The following is a 12291-nucleotide window of genomic DNA, read 5'->3' on the forward strand; positions in this document are numbered from 1 at the left end:
TTCCATCGTGCTATGAAAGGCCCAATTGAATAGCTTACATGAACTCTCTTCATTCTTCAAAGTCAAAGTGAGAGAACGAACTCCCAATGTTTTTTATTATTGACTTGGGGAGTCTCATCTTTATATAACCCTATATATAAAAAAGAAAAGATGCTTCAATACCTTATTAATTTCGAGCGAAGACTAGGATACTAAGATATTGGGTCTCTTAGACTTAAGGATACTAAAATATAACTCTATCCGCGGGTTGAGAATATTCCAACCCTAACTCTACTCGCTCTTAACCCGCGGGTATCCGACCCTATTCCCGGGTTACAAAAAATATACAACATTATTATATAATTTGGTGATAATTTAAAATAGAACTGATTTTTATGTAAAAAAAATATATTAAAATATCAATTAATGATTTTCTTTTAGTGACTAAGGATCTTTTGCATTTAGTGAGAGGTCTTCGATTAAACATCCATTTAAAACATATTTTTATATAAATATATAATATAAATATATATAAAGTGCGGGTTGGTCGGATAGGGTTGAAACTCAACCCGCACGAGAACCCTACCCGCATCCTACCCTACCCGTTGCGGATCAGATTGGCAACCCTATCCTAACGGGTGGGATCGGGTTGGGTACCCGCAGGTAGAGTACATATTACCACCCTAAGAAGAACCACCCTAAGAAGAAGGAAGCCATAGCATTTTCTCCACTGTGAAGAAAGCAAATCACTTGGTCCACCATGACAGAGACTAGGGACTCGGGAACCACTTGTAGTGAGAAAAAGTCCATAGTGCAAAAACAACCTCATACTACTGGTTACTGAAGCAACCACAGAGTCATCATCACTCGTGAGTCGTGACCTGGGCCAATGGTAACTGGCAGTAAGGCCCCATGTTATGGTTATGGAAGTGACACTCTTCGGCCATATTTTTGTACAGTGCTTGTTATGGTGTTTATATATAGTTGTTTAATTTATTAAAAAAGGACAAATATTAATATTTAATTTAAAAAATATAAAAATAAATAATTTTAAAATATTTAAAATTTATCATTAAAGGTAAGTTCGGCAAATTCAATATCAAATTTATAGATACCAAAGAATTTGTCTTTTTGTATATCATTACCTGTAATGTCAGAGTCTAATATTTTTTTTGGTCAATATTAGCCATTAACACTTTTAAAATTTAGAGTTTAAAATTTAAAGAGTAAAATACTAAATTAGTTTCCTACGTTTGAACGTAATCTTATTTTGTCTTTAAGGTTTAAAGTGTTCTATTTGAATTCAAAAAAGTTTCATTTAGTTTCAATGTAATCCCACTGTGAGGTCAAAGTTAAATAAATAATGGAACATGACAGCAGTATAAGGACAAGGTCGACAATTTGGAGAACAAAGGCACAAAATCAACCATGGATGTATCAATACATTTATTTATCATTCTTCTTGCAATTGAAATGAAATATTTTCTATAGAACTAAAGAGAATGATAAATAAATCTATTGATGCATCACGGTTGATATTGTGTCTCTGAAGCTTGTACTTGTTCTCTAGATTATCGATCTTATTCTTGTACTGTTGTTATGTAGGATATTCCGTTAATTATTTAACTTTGACCTCACGGTAGGACTACATTAAAACTAAATGAAACTTTTTTGGATTCAAATAGGACATTTTAAACTTTAAAGACCAAAACAAAATTACGTCCAAACGTAGGGACCAATTTAGTACTTTATCCAAATTTAAAATTGGCTAAATAGTAAATATTAATATATCGATGATGCCACATGATTAAATTACTTGATAATTAAGATCAATCAAGTTAGTCCAATAGCTTAAAAATTGATAACTATAAATTTAGTTGAAGAAGAAAAAAGAAAGGAAAAGACATAAGAAGAAAAAAAATTCTAAATGAATTTGATTACAAAAATAATTTGTTTATCTAGTATTTTTTTTAATAAATAATAATCAATTTTATTGGTCATATAATATTGTTTTGTTATTATTACCCCTTGGGACCTGGAAAAGACAACGGTGGAAGAGCCAAGTAATTGTTATGGAATGACTACTGATCAGATGGAAACAACCGTAACCTTGAGAATCCATGTCCCATGCATGCAGTTACCCCTCTCAATTCTCAAACATGCCCATGCCAAGTAATTCTTTCTGCGTATATATATATATATCTTTTGGTTTCTCGTATCTCCCAACTCGGCATGTGATTAATCTGCTGCGGTACTGAGCTCTATTTAAGGGTTTGTCGTTGGTCAATGGGTTGCTGCATACACAAGGCGGACTGGTGAGCTAACCACTAGACCAACAATTGTTTCTGCTTAAACTGGTCAATTGTTTCTACATATTGTAAGATTCAATTATAACTAATGGACCAGCAAATCTAGCACTTTGGATAAGTTCATAATAAGAATAGTATGTCTATACAAAAAAATTAATCACCAAATAAATATTTGTATAAATCTGTATTATTTAATTTATTTTTAATATGTATTTTTTTATTTTAACATGTAATCTATAAAGAATAATAGAGAAATTGAAAAGAATGTAAAACGTCGGATATAAACAGACTGGTTAAAATAGTGAAATGCGTCTAATTTTATATGCGACAAAAAGTACCTTTAAAAACTTAAAGGAAAATCTTATTCCATGATATTAGACCGACTATATTGTATAAAACAGAATTTTGGGCGGCAAAGGGTTACCATAAACATAAGTGTAGCAAAGACGAGGATGCTAAAATAGATGAGCGGCCATTCACATATGAACAAAATAAAGAATAAAAATATAAGAGAGAAGTGAGAGTAATGCTTATTGTAAAAAAAATAGTAGAATCTCATCTCTAGTGGTTTATACATGTAGAAAAAAGATAAATAAAATACCCAGTTAAAAAGGTAGATGAGATAAAAAGTGAATAGATGGCGAATGGTAAAAGAAAAACTTAAAAAGATCATATATGAGGTGATCAAAAAAAATATATTTGTTAATAATCTTATTGTAGATATAATACATGATAAGACTTAATAGCGTCATTTGATCCGTATAGCCGATTCTATATAGTAGGATAATATTTTGTTGTATATAATGATAATCTATACATGTGGTTAATTTAGTAATTAATTTTTGAAATACACTTAGTATGATTTGTTCATGATATATTAGAGTCATAGAGGATTGATTGCACACTGGTCCCATATCTTGTCACACCCACACCATGTATGTGTTTCTTTTTTTTTTTTCTGAACTCCATATAGGAGATTGTTCAATCAAATTGCACAGTTTTCCCCTGTGCATAGTATTAGATCAGTAGGGGGAAAAAAGTAGAAAAATAATTTATTACGTAATTTAGAATTATCCTAAAGTTTTAAATTAAAATTTTTGAAAGGCGTTCACCCTTGAAATGACACTTGAACTAAATTAGTTAAAAAAAGGAAAAAAGAGAATAAGCTTTAAATTCCCTTTTGATGGCACCTGAAATGAAATTATAAAAGTCTGAAGGTTGGAATAAAAAGTCTAGGCTGTCCTCAATTCAACTATCTTGTCTAATTAAGGCACTACATAGTGGAGCCACCCTGCATCGCACAAGTGACATTCTGCTCAAGAAATGCTTATCATCTCTTTCAATTTTAAAGTACTTTTGCCTTTAATGAGTGAGGTAAAAAATCAGATAAGACTATGTCACAGTAGTGATTCATAATTCCATTGACCATTCAATAAGTAAATGATGCAAAGGTGCAAAAGCAGACACATACTAGCACTCCAGAAGAGGCTAATTTTTTTTGTTATGGAAGTATAAGTGGTGATATATCTTAACATTATAATTTTTGGTGTTTTTTAAAACTGTGAAAAGTATAGAAATTGGAGGGTCCAATTTCTGTACTTCAAATTTTTAAATTTTTTTTAACACAAATCGGACCGTGCCACTGAAAGACTCTACTGAGACAAAAATGGGCTGTCAAGAACGTAGAGGAGGTAGGATGGGTAGTTGGTCAGATCTAGTAGGGATCGTACATGGACGGTAGTTGGAGTCGGCAGCTCTCCTAGGGTTTCCTCATCTGGAATCCTGGGGAAGAGGATCAAGTTGGCCCTTGCGAACAACTTGATGCACTATCTCCCTTCAACCCTTTGAACAAAATGCGGCAAAAGGAAAGAAAATCCATGGACCGACCCCATCGTCTCCACCCCGTAGGAACTACGAGATCACCCCAAGGACGCCTTCGGCATCCAGGGTCCGATTTGTGTACCTCTAATAAATCGGACGGTCCAATTTCTACTTCTCTAGTTACACGATTCCACATTTGAGTATAACACTCCAACAATCCACATTTTAAAAAAACACCACTACTACTCCAATATTAAAAATAAAAAGTTCTCCAGAAGATAGAGGGGGTTTATAGAAACCAAATTAGTGCATATAGTAACATAGTAATATTTATGGCCCCATCTACACAACCTGTTGTATACACCTTAAATGATGAAGAATCACATCACAAATCAATTTTGGAGAAAAACCCTTTACAGCTTCCATCATTAATAACAATGATTAAACCTTTCACTCTGAGTTTTCTTGTCCTGGATAATTACCTAATTGCTTCATCTCCCAGCTCTCATGAGGGGCAACATGCTCATGTGAAGGAGTATATTGCTGAAAAAGGAAAAAAAAAATAGGAGAGAGTTAGCAATATATATTGAACATTTCTAATGTCCTAATTTTTCTTTTCTTTTTTTTTAAAAAAAAAAACACTGAACTCATTTGGAGATTCTGAAAAACCCAAATGTCCAATAAGCCTATTATTCATGTTTGAAAGTGCCAACACAAGAGCATCAAAGTCCAAATTGACAACAAACACACGGCAAAGTGTTTGGGGAAGAAAAAGAAGCCATGTCCCAATCAACAAATATGGTACAGTCTTTTATTTTTTTTGACAATGCATGAGAATATATGCCAAGAGTCATATGTGAAAGCTTTATTTAGGCATTGAATGACAACACTTAAACAAAACAAAACCAAATTGACTGCAAATTATTATCATGTCCTAATATGATCTACCAAGCAACAAAGATGAGTCAGATTCATTTAAAAAATTTGAATGCAAATTTGCATGTATACATATCTAATGCATCCTTTGAAAATTGGCAAGTTGAAGTTACACCTCCATCTTCATCATAAGTTCTTTGGCTGATGGAGCAGAAACAACTATATTTCGCGCACCCGGCTTAATGAATCCTTCTTTAACACCATTGTCAAATAGTGCAAGCAAACAGTTATAGTAACCATCAACATTCAGTAGACCAACCTGTGAAGATATCAAGTTAAAAATTTGATTAATATACTAAGGATTTTTTATACTATACAATGAAAAACAATAAGCTAGCTGTGTACAAAAAATCAAGATAGCTCACCGGTTTTTTATGAATCCCAAGTTGGGCCCAAGTTATCATTTCCAACAGCTCTTCCATGGTTCCATATCCTCCTAAGTAGTTAGTAAGATAATCCAAAACACCAAAAATAAAGCAAGTTTAAGCATATTTAAGAACACCTCTAGTAGCATTCACAAACAATAATACATATAACCATCAATTATTTTTTAAAAGACTTGTAGAGGTTAAGGTAACTAGCTACCAGGGAGAGCAACAAATGCATCAGCTTCTTGAGACATTGCAGCTTTACGCTCATGCATATCAGAAACAATTCTTACTTCACCCACTGTTTCACCTGATATCTGTCAAATTAACCAACAACAACTTACAAAGAAACTAACAATTATCACAACCCACCAAATTTCACCAGTCCTGCCACAAAGCAAGAAGAGAAATTCCTAAACTAAGTCTTTGGAAAAGGCTTAGCTTTAATAAATGGCAATCAAATAATCACCATAAAAATCCCAATGAAATAAACAAGTATTAAACTTGATTAAGTAAATGTATATGGACAGAAAAAATAAAACAAATACCTCAAGAGGCATTAAAGCTTTTGGAATGATCCTGTGTATGAGACAATGTGAGAACATATCAGTGAAACTACACAGCTAAAGAAGCAATAACAAACACTACAAAAGGAAGTTCTTTTAGGCATACCCTAGAACATGGCATCCTCCATCATACACCCTCTGAGATATTAAGCCCATTAATCCAACACTGCCCCCACCATACACCAAGTCTATATTCCGCTTAACCTGTAATTAATTCACATCAATAAATGCATAAAAGTTTATACATACCACTGTTCCCGTGCAGAGCAATAAATGCATCTATAAAAAGTTGTTAGCTTATATAAAGAAAAACAGACATGTGACTACAAACCTACCCCAAAATAGCATAAAAGAAAAAAAGTGCTCTTTGCTGCATATCAGCATTGAAAGAATACAACGGTTTCTAAACGACAAACACATGGTATGCATTAAACGGAAAAGAATGGAAAACAGAGAACTTGCCACATTGGGGAATAGAATAAGAGAAAATGGTGTACCAGTTCATTGCCTAATTGAATCGCAGCGTCGCTGAAGACTTCACGGTTGCCGGAGTTGCTGCCGCAGAAGACACACACCCTCTTAAACTTGCTTGTGGGGTACCCTTCCTCCATTCAAAATCGATACTTTCTTCGTGGTTTTTTCAAATTCAAAGTTTGAAGCCCAAAACCATTGGAGGAACGAACGAAAAACGAAAATAAGGAGGAATATAAAAAACAGAATAAAAAAGTAGCCTTTATCACAGATTAAGATTATAATGGTTTAGTTTAATAACAAATTTAAGAGCAATCAAAATAAATGCGTTGATCCTATACGAGAAATCGATGATAGTGAGACACTCATCTTCTATTTCCTTCTAATCCTACGTCTTTTCTTTTTGTCGGCTCTATACATGCCCCATACCCATTTATAGCCCTCAAATATTCCAAATTTTTTGAATAAATTACATGAAAGGTACAAATGCTGATAAATGTATCCATATAAAAATAAAATGACAATTGTATCTACGAAAGATAGTTTTCATATGCCAAATTGTGTAACCAATATTTGGATACTCTTGGCACACGAAAGCCATCTTCCGTGATTATAATTGTCGTTTTATTTTTATATGGGTACATTTTGTCAGCATATGTATCTTTTATGGGTACAAATGATAATTTATGTAAATTTTTTTTGTTAAGAATTTATTTTTTTTTCAAAAATGTTATTGCACATAAAAATAATTACTAAATTAATTATTATATATTTATATATAAATATATATTATTTTATATATTTTTATTAAATATTTTATATTTTAATATATATTTTATACAAATAATAACTTTTAGTGCGTATATTATAATAAGAATATTATTTTTTGAGTTAATATTTAACTTAGTCTCTAAAGTATACTCATATTTGAGTCTCATTCATAAGGTTTTGATTTATTTAATTTAGTCTAAAATTTAACATTCTTAATTCACATTAGTCTTTCACCTTATTTTCATTATAAAATGATTAACGACGTGTTAAAATGAGCTGAGAGCCACCATATTAAACTCTTTAATAGCTATCTAATAATGTGTTAATTGAAATTTTTTATTTCAATTTATTTTTTAAGAAATCTTTAAAATTTTAATCCTAATTTCACTTAAGAGTTTTAAAAAGTTTTTAAGAAATAAATTAAATTAAAAAGTTTCAATTATCACAAAGAAAAAGTCCAGTGTAACTGTTATTTGAGACTAACGCGAGTCATACTAATGTCAAGTTAGAAAACCAAATTAAGTAAATTTAAACTTTGAGAATCATATTAAAGTACAAATATAATTTTAAAGACTAATTTAAATATTAGTTTTTATTTTTTAAAATAATATAATATAATTATTTATGTGCACAAACCAAATTAATTTTTTAACAGAACAAACTTTGATTTGCTTCCATGCAGAACAATGTCTTTGTTTCCTTAATGAAAATTTGAATATGTGTTTTCTACGTTTAGCTATTGCCCCATTTGTTTGAATTTATTTGGCTTAATCTATGCGACCCCGCCATTCAATAATCAATACATTAGCTTTATTCAATTACACTAACTTATAATATATTTCTTTATATTTCAAGTGGACGAACCAGACTTGCCCCCTTCTTCTCTGTGCATGAGTGCCTCACGCTCCCACAATGATTATTTACATTAAATTCTATTATTTGGGTTTTCAAAGAGTAAATTATCATTTTTATTTATAAAAGTTCAACAAAATTAATTTTATATTTATAAAAAATAAATATATTATTACTTTTACTTATAAAAATTTAGAATACTAATAAATTTATTTATTAAAAAAATTTAACATTTAAATATGCAAAAATGAAAGAATTAATTTACTCATATCTGAGAATATAAATTTATTGATACTTCTTATTTATTAAATTAACGGCAATGTGTTTCCTGCTGACTTAAAATCTATTGATACTTAACTAAAAGAAGTCAAATAAAAATTTTAATATTAAATTTTGATAATGATAAAAACTCTTACTATAATGCATGTTTCTATAAATTTAATGTTATCTTGTTTCAGCTAGTAGTGACGTTTTGTGGTTGTTGGTTGCATATTGTGAATAGAAAATATGTACGTGCTTTATTGTCTAATAATAAAATAAAGTTTACTTAAGCCAAACAGACAGTTCAAATGACATAATTTTTTTTGAATCTTGTTAAAAAGATAATGAACTATTTATATAATGTGTATAATGGGTTATTGAATTATAAAATGAATATTCTCCATACTATTTAGAATAATTATTTGAGTACTAAGGATAATAAACTTAAACTGATTTTTGGATTCACCACCAATGATCGAATTCTTGATCTTTCGGATCTAAAGCTCTAATACCATGTCATGATACCACTCATTCCAAATGTTTCAACTGATGAAAAAAATAATACTAATGATTATATCTTTAATACTCCTTAAACCTCCATTGTACATATTATATAAATATTTTATTAATTTTTCATATTTTTTTATATTCATTTAAAGATTGCATATTCGAATCTTAATACTAATTTTAAAAAAATAATAATAAATAAAGATTACGTAAAGAAGCAGGCGCCCAACCTGGGCATGGACATTGAAAGGGTATGGATCTTCCACCTATAAAAACTTTTGCGGGACATATGTGTAGTACGTGTCCAATTTAGGGATACGGATGCCGTAACCTGTTGTAGCTCAATAATTATTATTTATTATTAAAATCAATTTTTTTAATTAATAGCTTAATTTATATAGTATATATTTAAAGGTATTTTCTTTATTTAATTTAACTAGGATAAGTATTAAATTATTTGATATTTTATTTGATTATATTAATTATAATTAATTAATTATATTTATTATTTAATTTAATTGAAATAAATAAATAAATTTTAATTTAATTTATATTAATTTTTTGTTTTATATGCTTTTTCTTTTTCTCTCTTCACCTGCCATCAATTAAACATGTACAATCAAAGCCTTGTCAAAATCATAAGATTTGCATCATTTCATAAAAATAAAATAAATCTTGCATAAATCTCATCATAATGCATAAAATTAACAATGTTTGATTGAATCAAGATAATCATAAAATTCTTATTCAAACACTTACTTATTCAAACACTTCCATGTCGGTTCTGATGAACGGATCGCCTTCTAAACCGTTCAAGATGGAAAGAGGCTTGAGACAAGGTGACCCCCTTTCCCCCTTCTTGTTTGTTCTAGTTGTGGATGTACTGCATCGCATGATTGGGGAGGCTATTAGGAACGGACGGATATCGCCACTGCTAGTGGGCAGGGACAGTATAGAATTGTCACACTTCCAATTTGCAGATGATACTATTCTTTTCTGCCCACCAAAAGAGGAGTCTATTAGGAATTACAAGAGGATGCTGAGGTGCTTTGAGTTGATGTCAGGGCTTAGTATCAACTTCGATAAGTCCAGCTTGATTCCAATCAATTGCAATGAGCAGTGGGCCCAACGTATGTGCAACTTGTTGGAATGTAAGCGAGACACTCTTCCTGTCAAATACCTTGGAATCCCGTTAGGTGCAAATCCGAGGTTGGTGAAGACCTGGAAGCCTATCATTGATAAAGTGGAGGAGAAGCTCAGTATGTGGAAAGCTAAAGTGTTAAATAAAGCTGGAAAATTGGTGCTTATCAAATTCGTTTTAAACAGCTTGCCGGTGTATTACTTGAGTCTGTTCAAGATGCCGAAGGGAGTTGCTGAGAAGTTGATATCTTTGCAAAGAAGGTTCTTGTGGTGTAAGGAAGATGGTCGAAATGGTATGGCTCTGGTAAGATGGGAAGTGGTGCAGGCTCCTAAGAAGTTAGGTGGGTTGGGAGTGGGGGACGCTTTGATTCGGAACACTGCTCTGTTGTTTAAATGGTGGTGGCGCTTTGCTAAGGAAGATTGCCCACTATGGAAGAAGGTAGTGTGTTCGTGTCATAATCTGAACTCAAATGAACTCCTCTCAACTCAAGTATTACCTACACGAGGAGGTCCATGGAGGGATATATGCCAAGTAAGTTTCACGAATCAACAGCTTCGGGATAAGATGGTCACAGGTTTGTCAATGGAGGTGGGTGATGGGCAACGGACTCGGTTCTGGGAGGATGTGTGGCTTCTCGGTGGAACTCTAAAAGATCGATTCCCGAGGCTCTTCTCTGTTTCAAACCAGGAGGGATCTGTTATCGGGGTGTGTGGGTTTTGGGATGGATTAGAGTGGATTTGGAATTTCCATTGGAGGCGTGAGCTCTTCCAATGGGAATTGAAACTTCTAGACCAGTTGCATGAGGTTTTGAGACCGGTGAGGCTAGTACAAAACAGAGAGGATAGGGTGGTATGGAAATATGATAGGCAAGGTGTTTTTTCAACTAACTCATTTGTGCAGGTATGGCAGGAGGAAATACTACCACAGGCGATAACTAGTTTCAGCTTTACTAAGAGTATTTGGAAAGGTCTGGTGCCACCGAGAGTTGAGCTTTTTGCTTGGTTTGTGCTGATAGACCGAGTGAATACTAAGGAAAGGCTAAGCCGGTTTGGTATCATCACCCAGGAAGATAATGTCTGTGTATTATGTAATAATGATGTGGAACATGTACATCACTTGTTTCTAGGTTGTACCTTTGCGTGGCAGGTGTGGAATGCTTGGATATCAGCTTTTGGCAGACAATGGTCTTTTCCGGGGACGCTGAAAGAGCACTTTTTGAGCTGGACAGAGGAACCGCGGAGTAAGGAGAACCAAAGGCAGCGGTTGAGGTGCTTCTGTGCAATCCTTTGGAACATCTGGCTGGAAAGAAATAGGAGGATTTTTCAGAATACCAGCAAAGGCGTTGAAGAAGTTATCAACATGACGTTCCTTAGCGCTAATGAGTGGAGTTGTGTGGATCCTTTGTGTTGTTGATGGCTATGCCGGAGATGACTTGGGGATCGGCCTTGTGGAGTTGCTCTAGTTCCCAGCTGTCTAAATTTTAGTTTTATTTTTATTTTATTTGTCTTGTTGGATAACCATGTTTGCTCCACCTTACTGTGTTGAGCTTTGCATTCAAAAAAAAAAAAAAAACACTTACTTATTGCCTAAGAAATACATGAAAACTAAGTAAAAATGACTGAAAAGGCTTGTGAAACTAGCCTAAGATAACTTGTCATCAATGGGGTCTGTACCTCCCTGTTTGATATTTTTGACAAAACCCCGTTGAGCACTACTCAAAAATCTTTGGAGGACCTTCAAGGGAGGATTGTCATGTATCAGGAGGAGGAAAAAAGGCTGCAGGAGGATAATGATAGGCTAAAGGAAGAGTTGGCCTGGACCCGGGAGAGGGAGAAAAAATTGATGGGCCAGTGTGTGATGGTTGAGGGTTTGAAGGAGAAGGCCGAACAGAACTATGTTAGGATCTTTTCGGCCAATCTTGATTACAAAAAGGAGGTTGAGCAGCTTCGGAGGAGCCATCAGGACTTGGAGGACTCCATTTTTGAAGGTACCAAGGAGGTGTTTAGGGTGCTGAAGCAGCAAGTCGGAGTTATTGCTCTCGACTTGGACCTATCTCCTCTCCACCCCGACAAGGTAGTTGTTAATGGAGAAATAGTTTCTCCTCCTCGTCCTGAGACTGATTCCGAGTTGAAGACGGCGGGACAACGCATCATTGAATCTCCTCCTCGTGAGGCTGATATGTCGACTTCTTCCGCTGCTCCTCATGATGCCGAAGAGATCCCTCCGACCCCTCCAGCTTCTGCGGCCGAACCGACCTCTTCTCCTACCGACGACTCCAACCCCCTTTTTGGTCCCCAATGATTTGAAGC

At 33.5% G+C, this 12291-nt stretch overlaps 1 protein-coding gene across 1 annotated transcript; it reads right to left on the minus strand.

The window, feature by feature from the left end:
• Positions 1-4397: 4397 nt before the first annotated feature.
• LOC112766683 (cytokinin riboside 5'-monophosphate phosphoribohydrolase LOG8) lies at positions 4398-6932 on the minus strand. Its single transcript, XM_025812582.3, has 7 exons — positions 6477-6932; positions 6086-6183; positions 5962-5992; positions 5631-5730; positions 5411-5481; positions 5161-5304; positions 4398-4652 (listed from the first exon to the last, which is right to left on the minus strand). The coding sequence occupies exons 1-7, from the start codon at positions 6588-6590 to the stop codon at positions 4560-4562; spliced, it is 651 nt and encodes a 216-aa protein (XP_025668367.1). The 5' UTR covers positions 6591-6932; the 3' UTR covers positions 4398-4559.
• Between the last annotated feature and the right edge of the window lie 5359 nt (positions 6933-12291).

Source organism: Arachis hypogaea, chromosome 17, assembly GCF_003086295.3.
Source record: "Arachis hypogaea cultivar Tifrunner chromosome 17, arahy.Tifrunner.gnm2.J5K5, whole genome shotgun sequence".
Lineage (NCBI taxonomy): Eukaryota > Viridiplantae > Streptophyta > Magnoliopsida > Fabales > Fabaceae > Arachis > Arachis hypogaea.